Source organism: Agelaius phoeniceus, chromosome 25, assembly GCF_051311805.1.
Source record: "Agelaius phoeniceus isolate bAgePho1 chromosome 25, bAgePho1.hap1, whole genome shotgun sequence".
In the NCBI taxonomy this organism is placed as follows: domain Eukaryota; kingdom Metazoa; phylum Chordata; class Aves; order Passeriformes; family Icteridae; genus Agelaius; species Agelaius phoeniceus.
Genome location: NC_135289.1, coordinates 2,171,191 through 2,179,132, shown reverse-complemented (window position 1 = coordinate 2,179,132; position 7,942 = coordinate 2,171,191). Strand labels below are relative to the sequence as shown.

Sequence of the window (7,942 nt, the reverse complement as noted above, 5' to 3'; positions counted from 1 at the left end):
GAGAGGCAGGTGTGAAAAGGAGCAGTGTGGGCATGGCTGGGTGGGATATCCTGGTACAAATCCTGCCCCAATCCCAAGAATTCAGCTCCTGTGGCCAAGCAAACTCATTTCCAGTGCTGCAGGGATCAAACCTTGCTGTGGCTGGGTTCGTTTTCATGGAAGGGGCTGGGGATGTGAGTGCTGGATTCCAAGAAAAAGCAGAACCAGCTCCTGCACTTCCCTGTTTCTGCTGGAAACGCCCCAAATGACGCATTTTATTTAACAGTCATGTGGGCAGCAACGTGAAATGAGTTTTTGGGGCTCAGTTTTTGCATTGCACGGATCCATTTTAGGTCTTCTTCTAGTCAAGCTGATAGAACTTCATAGTTTTTAGTTTACAATTCACTTACAATTGTTGAAACGATTGTAAAGAAGTGTTACTGAAAGGCTCAGCCAGCACAAAGTCCTCACAAGAGCCTATTTTTAAATTTACTTCTGTTTTATCATTACTTATGATCTCTCAGAAGCATTTGCTTGTGAGTTTTTTTTTCACTAGAAATGAGATTTCCACAAATACCACTCCTGATTTCCCTGCCCCAAGCCCTGCTGGAGGTGACAGCCCAAAGGGGCCTGACCCAGCCCTCATTCACATCCAACAGGCTCCTCTTGCCAGGCCTGCAGCAGGGGGAGGCTGGTGGAAATTTTTTGAGATTTTTCAGATGCGTTGACCTGACAGGAAAAAAAAAAATAAGAAAGAAAATGGTTCTGGGAATGGTTCATTCCATTTCCCATTCCATTCAGGCCAACATTCCCCACACAATTTGCTCTTCGTGCAGTTGCACTGGGTCAAGATGTGGAAGAGCAATAGCAAAAAAACAGTGGAGTGGAAGAGAGGCATTTTTTGGGGAAGATTCTTGAGGAGAATCCAGATTTGTGCTCACTGGAATGAGAAGGAACAAAAGCTGCAATCACTCACCTGACAGAGAATTTCTGGTCGCTGTGAGGGACCATTTTCTTAAGCACTAACTCGAGGAAAGGCACATTTAGGAATGGCCAGGCCTGCAGGTTTTGCACCACCCCAGTTTCAAAGCCAGGGTCTGTTTGTACTTTCATGGGAGATCTCTGAGTAAATAAATCAAAAACCCTCAAAAATTCAAATCCAGCAGCCCACCCCCATCAGTCTGCTGATATTCCTGAGCCCTGTGGCATTGGCTGGCTCAGAATCCCCAGCAGGGATCCTGTGGGTGGGTGACACAGGTGGGTGCTGGGCTTGTTTGAAGCACCCACAGCTCCTCCTGTGGCTCCCGTGCCCCTGCCCTGCTCCGTGTGCTTGGATTTCACACAAGGATGCTCCCTGCACAGGCTCTTCCTCCTAAAAACCCAGGGGCTGATGTCCTTGTCCTCCTTCACCCTTAGGATGCTGCCAGGAGATTCTCCCTTTCAGCTTTCCAGAAATTCCCCCCATGCACAGCTCCTGTAAATAATTTATCATGATTGATCTCCATCGTGCCAGCACCAGGGGGTGGATTCCCACCACCACAGGGATTTTGGGAAGGAATTTTTCCCTGTGAGGACGGGCAGGCCCTGGATCCCTGAAAGTGCCCAAGGCCAGGCTGGACAGGGCCTGGAGCAGCCTGGGATGGTGGAAGGTGTCCCTGCCATGGCAGGGATGGAGCTGGATGGGCTTTAAGGTCCCTCCAACCCAAACCACTGTGGGATTCCATGGTTCCATGAGATCCTGCTCCATGGTTCCATGAGATCCTGCTCTGCTGGGAGCAGACCCCCAGGCCACCTTGTGCTGCTCCCTCCAGGGCTGCCTGAGCTGGGCAGTGCTGATGCCTGAATTTCCAGCCCACGAGGGCAATGCCTGTCCCTGGAGCATTGCTCAATGTGCAGGATGAAGAAGATGCCAAGTTCCTGTGCTCCTTCCTTCCGGGCCAGCGAGCAGGGGGAGAGGAGCTGCCCCTGGGCTGAGCCAGCTCCTCTCCTGCTCCTCTCCTGCTCCTCTCCAGCTCCTCTCCTGCTCCTCTCCTGCTCCTTCTCTGCTCAGCCCCATGGAGAAGCTCCTGAACCTCACCTTGCTCCTCCTGTCAGGTAAGATCCACACGTGGTTTTGGGGTCAGGTAAAGGGGAAAGGATTGGGGCAAAGCTTTGTCTCTGTCTGAAGGCTCCATCCTCAGTTTTCCCTTTATTTACCAAAGGGTCACCCATCAAAGGGGGATCCCAGAGCTCCCAGGTTTCCTCACAGGGATTCTTCTGAGTCAGAACAGGAACCACTGATGGGAGAAGTCCCGTTTGCAACGTGAAATTGCAAAATCTTGGGTTGTTTGCATTAGCAAATGGCATTTACATAGATGCAAATGATCACAGGTGGGGTTCAGGGCGAGGGAAATGAAACCCAGTGAAGGGCACAGCTCTGAAATCCCAGACACCTGGGTTTTCCAGCTTGGAAAGGAATGAAATGAGGTGCAGGGCCCAGCTGGGGCTCTCTGCAGGGCTTTGGGGATCCCAGATCCTCACAGCAGGGAAAGGCAGCAGACTCGGGCTGTGGGAGCACAGGACCCTGTCCCAAAAACTGGGATGAGTTTGGGAAAAGCTCACTGTGCTTTGGCCAGTGGCACCCAGGAAGAGAGAAGGAGCACCAACAGTTCATGATCTGTCAGCAGAGTTGGTTGAAAAGAGAATGACAAATTTTCCAGAGGGACATCAGGGAATCTTTCAGTGATTTGAGAGATGTTTTGCAGTGCTGTGGGAATTCTGGGGCTGGAGGGGCAGAGCTGGAGGAGGGAGGGGGAAATGGGAGAAGCAGTTCAAGAGTTTTGGAGGGATTGAACAGGACTGGACTGGATATTCCATGAGGTAAACTCTGACTGGAGCAACACATCAGGATAAAGCCCTGTAGGTGTTGGATTGCACAGATCCATTTTAGGTCTTCTTCAAGTCAAGCTGAAAGAACTTCATGGTTTTTAGTTTACAATTCACTTACAATTGTTGAAATGATTGTAAGAAGTGTTATTAAAAGGCTCAGCCAGCACAAAGTCCTCACAAGAGCCTATTTTTAAATTTACTTCTGTTTTATCATTACTTATGATCCCACAGACGCATTTGCCTGTGACTTTTTTTCACTAGAAATAGAGATTTCCACAAATACCACACTGCATGTCTCTCTGGAAGTATTAATAGCTCAGACTGTCCCCTCTGCCTGTCACAAAGAGGAATGGAAATTACAAATAAGGAACCAAGACAATTAAAAAAAAAAAGTCATGCAGACAAAGACCAGTTGTCAACATGGTTAAAATTAGTAAGGTATTAAAAGATGGGGTGGAAAAAAAAGTTAAACTGGATTTGATAACTGGGATTCAGAAGGAACCAGTGAGCAGGGCACTGGTTTGGAGGTGTCACTGGGACAAATTCCAGAGCATCTGAGCCATGATCTGAGCACAGTGGGTTGGTCATGGGGAAAGTGGACAGGTGACAACCCTGAGGGTGACAGCCCTCAACAGGTGATAGCCCTGTGGGTGACAGACATCCTTCAGGTGACAGCCTATGGGTGACAGCCCTACAGGAGACATTCCACAGGTGATAGCCCTATGTGTGACAGTTCCCCAAGTGACAGCTCTACCGGTGACAGCCCCCCAGGTGACATCCCTATGGGTGACAGCCCTACAGGTGACACTCCTACAGGTGCTAACCCCACAGGTGACACTCCTACAGGTGCTAACCCCACAGGTGACACTCCACAGGTGACAGCCATATGTGTGACAGTTCCACAAGTGACAGCTCTACAGGTGACAGCCATATGGGTGGCAGCACTACAGGTGAGGCCCTATGGGTGATAGTTCCACAAGTGACAGTCCTACAGGTGAGGCCCTATGGGTGACAGTTCCACAAGTGACAGCCCCATAGGTGACAGCCCTACAGGTGACCTCACAAGACAATGAAAATGACGTTCAGCATCCCCACAATGAGGGGTGGACATGGAAGAGCCTTGGCTCACTCCTCCCTGTGTCCTGCTGTCCCTCCGTCCCTCCATCCCTCCGTCCTTCCATCCCTCCGTCCTTCCATCGCTCCATCCCTCCGTCCCTCTGTCCCTCCGTCCTTCCATCCCTCCGTCCTTCCATCCTTCCGTCCTTCCATCCTTCCGTCCTTGCATCCCTCTGTCCCTCTGTCCCTCCATCCCTCCATCCCTCTGTCCTTCCATCCCTCTGTCCTTCCATCCCTCTGTCCCTCCATCCCTCCGTCCTTTCATCCCTCCATCCCTCCATCCATCCATCCCTCCATCCCTCCGTCCCTCTGTCCTTCCATCCCTCTGTCCTTCCATCCTTCCATCCCTCCATCCCTCCGTCCCTCGCAGCATCCTGCGCTGCCGAGAACGTCACCGTGGTGGCCGTGGAGGGCGACACCATTTCCGTCAACTGCTCGTACGACGCGCGGCAGTGGTGGCGGGAGAAGAGCTGGTGCCGGCAGCTGGGCCGGCGGCGCTGCCAGCCCGTGGTGAGCGCCCCGCCCGCCTGGCTGCCCCTGCCCAGGCCCAGCAGGGGCAGCACCTCCATCAGGGACAACGCCCGCGCCGGGCTCCTCACCGTCACCATCAGGGGCCTGCGCCGGGAGGACGCGGGGCTCTACCAGTGCCAAACGGAGTTCCTGGGCCACACCCAGAGCCTGAGGAGGGTGCAGGTGGAAGTGCTGGCGGGTACGTGATGGGGGGGCCGAGTTTGGAGGGTTCCTCAAGGAATTTCAGGAGTTCCTCGAGGAATTTCAGGGGTTCCTCAAGGAATTTCAGGGGTTCCTCGAGGAATTTCGCAGGTTTCTGTTGGGATTTTATGGGTTCCTACTGGAATTTCACAGGTTCTTATTGGAATTTCACATGTCCCTACTGAAATTTCATGGGTTCCTACTGGAATTTCACAGGTTCTTATTGGAATTTTACATGTCCCTGCTGGAATTTCATGGGTTCCTGTTGGAATTTCACAGGTTCCTACTGGAAATTCACAGGTTCCTACTGAAATTTCACAGGTTCCTACTTGAATTTCACATGTTCCTACTGAAATTTCACAGGTTCCTATTGGAATTTCATGGGTTCCTATCAGAATTTTATGGGTTCCTGTTGGAATTTCACAGGTTCCTACTGGAAATTCACAGGTTCCTACTTGAATTCCACAGGTTCCTACTGAAATTTAATGGGTTCCTGTTGGAATTTCATGGGTTCCTACTGGAATTTAATGGGTTCCTGTTGGAATTTCACATGTTCCTACTGGAAATACACAGGTTCCTACTGGAATTTCACAGGTTCTTATTGGAATTTTACATGTCCCTGCTGGAATTTCATGGGTTCCTATTGGAATTTCGCAGGTTCCTACTTGAATTTCACATGTTCCTCCTTAAATTTCACAGGTTCCTATTGTAATTTCATGGGTTCCTATTGGAATTTCACAGGTTCCTACTGGAATTTCCTGGGTTCCTATCGGAATTTTATGGGTTCTTATTGGAATTTCACAGGTTCCTATTGGAATTTCATGGGTTCCTGCTGGAATTTCACATGTTCCTACTGGAATTTCACAGGTTTCTATTGGTATTGCGTGGGTGTCTGCAGCTTCCCAGGGCCCACTTGAGTCAACGTCTACTTTTGTTTCGCTCTAAGGAGGTTCTGTGTTTCACTGCCTCTCTTTATTCCTGATTTCCAGCAGTGTGGCCTCACTGTTAGAGGGTATCTGACACATCCTCATTGCTCCCAGTGCCCCTGGGTTACCTGCCCAGCTTGAACATCACCCAGAAATAGCTGCAGACTAAACTGTTGTGTTTCCATCAGCAGCTGACCTGGTGACCCACGTGCCAGAGGAGCCCAGAGCTGTGCAGAGCATCTCCAGGTGAGCCCAAACCTCCTCGTGCTGAGATCTCCAATCTTCCGAGGACTAAGGCAGCATCACAAGAGATTTTTTCAGGGTTGGACCATCCTCTTCATGGTTGTGTTTCTGGTTCCCCACAGGCCCCCTCCTGACGTGGATTTCACCGTTTTCTACATCCTGGCTGGATTCCTGGTGGCCAAGTTCGTGGTGGCTGTGCTGGCTGGGGCTGTTGCCCACAGCAGGAAGAACAGGGAGAGAGGGCAGAACCCAGAACTGGGTGAGTGCCACTGGCAACTATTTACAGACTCGAACAGAACGGGACACTCAAAAATCAGTGCCTTGAGCCGTTTTATTTCAACATCAGTCTCAACACTTAACAATGGAGACACTCGATGTGAACAGCTCACTGATTTAAGCAGAATGCCAAAGAAACGTAATGTTACAACACAGCATAAAGCAAAATCTTCCCAAGTTTCAGCCAATCACACATAGAGCAAAAGCATATTGACATTACTTCTACCCAATTACATGGAGCACACGTAGCCTCAGTTAAAACAATAGCGGCCTATTTTCTAACACAATGGCTCGTTCATGTTAGCCTTCTAAAATATACATTAAGTCAATTTGTTGCAACCAAAAAGGACAAAGCACACAGGCTTATTGTTCTATTTCTCATGTCTAAGCTGCAGCCTAAAACTCTTTCTGCTATCTTGGCATTTCTCTGTCCTTGCTGGCTTTTTGGGGCCTGCTTTTTTACCATTTTCTCAAAACCCTCTACCTTTATGGATTCCAGCAGGTGAGCAGCAGGTGCTCCCAGTCCCTGCCGACCTTGGACATGATGGAATCGGCCTCTCCTGGGAGAGCTCTGCGTGAGCCGAGCCAAAGGGAATCCATGGAAAAGGCAGATCCATGGAAAAGGCCGCCTGCCATAAGAAAAGGATCACTACTAAACACAGGTCTGGAGAGGTTCCCATCTTCTTCATCACCTCTTCCCCTTGGTGTCACACCCCCAGGCAGTTATTCCAGACCTCATTCCCAGCACCATTCCATCATGGGCTGAACTGACACCCATCAACTTCCTGTCACCTCAGGTGACAACAGATTCTGTCCTTCCAAGGTGAGGAAGAGCAACTCCCAAAAGCTGCCTGGGACAGCGGGGATGCTTGGAGAAAACCCCTGTGGAAAGGTGTGAGGAGCTGCAGGACACCCCAGGACAGGGATGGGGTCCCCTTGCACCCCTGAGCCAGCTTCTCCTCTCTGAGGGGACTTTTTGAACATAGGAGCTTTCTCTCTGTTGGTCTCCCTGTGTTTTCTCCCAGGCTCCAAACCCTTGGGCACTCACGTTTCTTTTTCCCTGCAAAACTGAGTAAAATCCAGCTGATTTCTCTGGCTTGGCGTGGGTTCCTGCAGGTGACAGTCGTGTCCCAGAGCCAGGGGTGATGCTTGGGACACCCTGGAGTGTTCAGAACATCCAGGAGCACTCAGAGCCAGCAGGACAGGCTGGAACGTCCAGAGCCAGCAGGAGCAGCAGCTCAGAGCCCAACCTCTCACTGCCCACAGAAGCAATGACTGAAATTTGCTTATTTTAATTACACTTTTGGGTTCTCGTTTTTAGAGTAGTTCTGTGTTTTGTCCAGAAATTGAAATTCATGGTGGGACGTCTGGCAGCCTTTGTCTTTCCAAGGTCTTTCCCTCCCAACACTGTGAGGTTCTCAGTCTTAAATCAGCAACTTTTGGGGAAGAAAATCTGTGTTTGTTGCTCTCTCCTGGTCTGGACGGTGACTTGCTCTATGACTGCATTCACAGAGAGGAATTTGCCATCTGAAATAAAAACATCTCCAAGGAAATAAAAAGAAATTAATCAATGACTTACTGATTACCATCAAAACCAATGAATGCAATTTGGTGGGATTGTATTAATCAAAACCAAATGGGTTTGGGGCAGAAACATTTCTGGGGCTGGTTCTGTCCTTCCCTTCCCCTGTTCCCTCTGTGCTGACGTTGGCTCTGTGACCTGCACACTCTATGGGGGTTGTTTTTTCCTCTCTCCCCCCTCAATGAATCACAACTCGAGGTTCATCAGAACTTTTGGGGCTGTTTGCAAAAAAAAAAAAAAA

The 7,942-nt window shown here is 50.0% G+C and overlaps 1 protein-coding gene across 2 annotated transcripts; it reads left to right on the top strand.

Annotated features, from left to right (window-relative positions):
• The first annotated feature begins 1,924 nt into the window (after nucleotides 1-1,924).
• On the top strand, nucleotides 1,925-7,698 carry LOC129130277 (triggering receptor expressed on myeloid cells 2). Of its 2 annotated transcripts, none has more exons than XM_077190442.1 (5): nucleotides 1,925-2,073; nucleotides 4,334-4,672; nucleotides 5,792-5,846; nucleotides 5,966-6,102; nucleotides 6,619-7,698. In XM_077190442.1, exons 1-5 carry the CDS (start codon nucleotides 2,034-2,036, stop codon nucleotides 6,696-6,698), a joined length of 651 nt encoding a protein of 216 aa, XP_077046557.1. In that variant the 5' UTR covers nucleotides 1,925-2,033; the 3' UTR covers nucleotides 6,699-7,698. The 2 variants fall into 2 exon arrangements, with proteins under 2 accessions (XP_077046557.1, XP_077046556.1); XM_077190441.1 differs by having other exon boundaries at nucleotides 5,789-5,846.
• The last annotated feature ends 244 nt before the right edge of the window (nucleotides 7,699-7,942 follow it).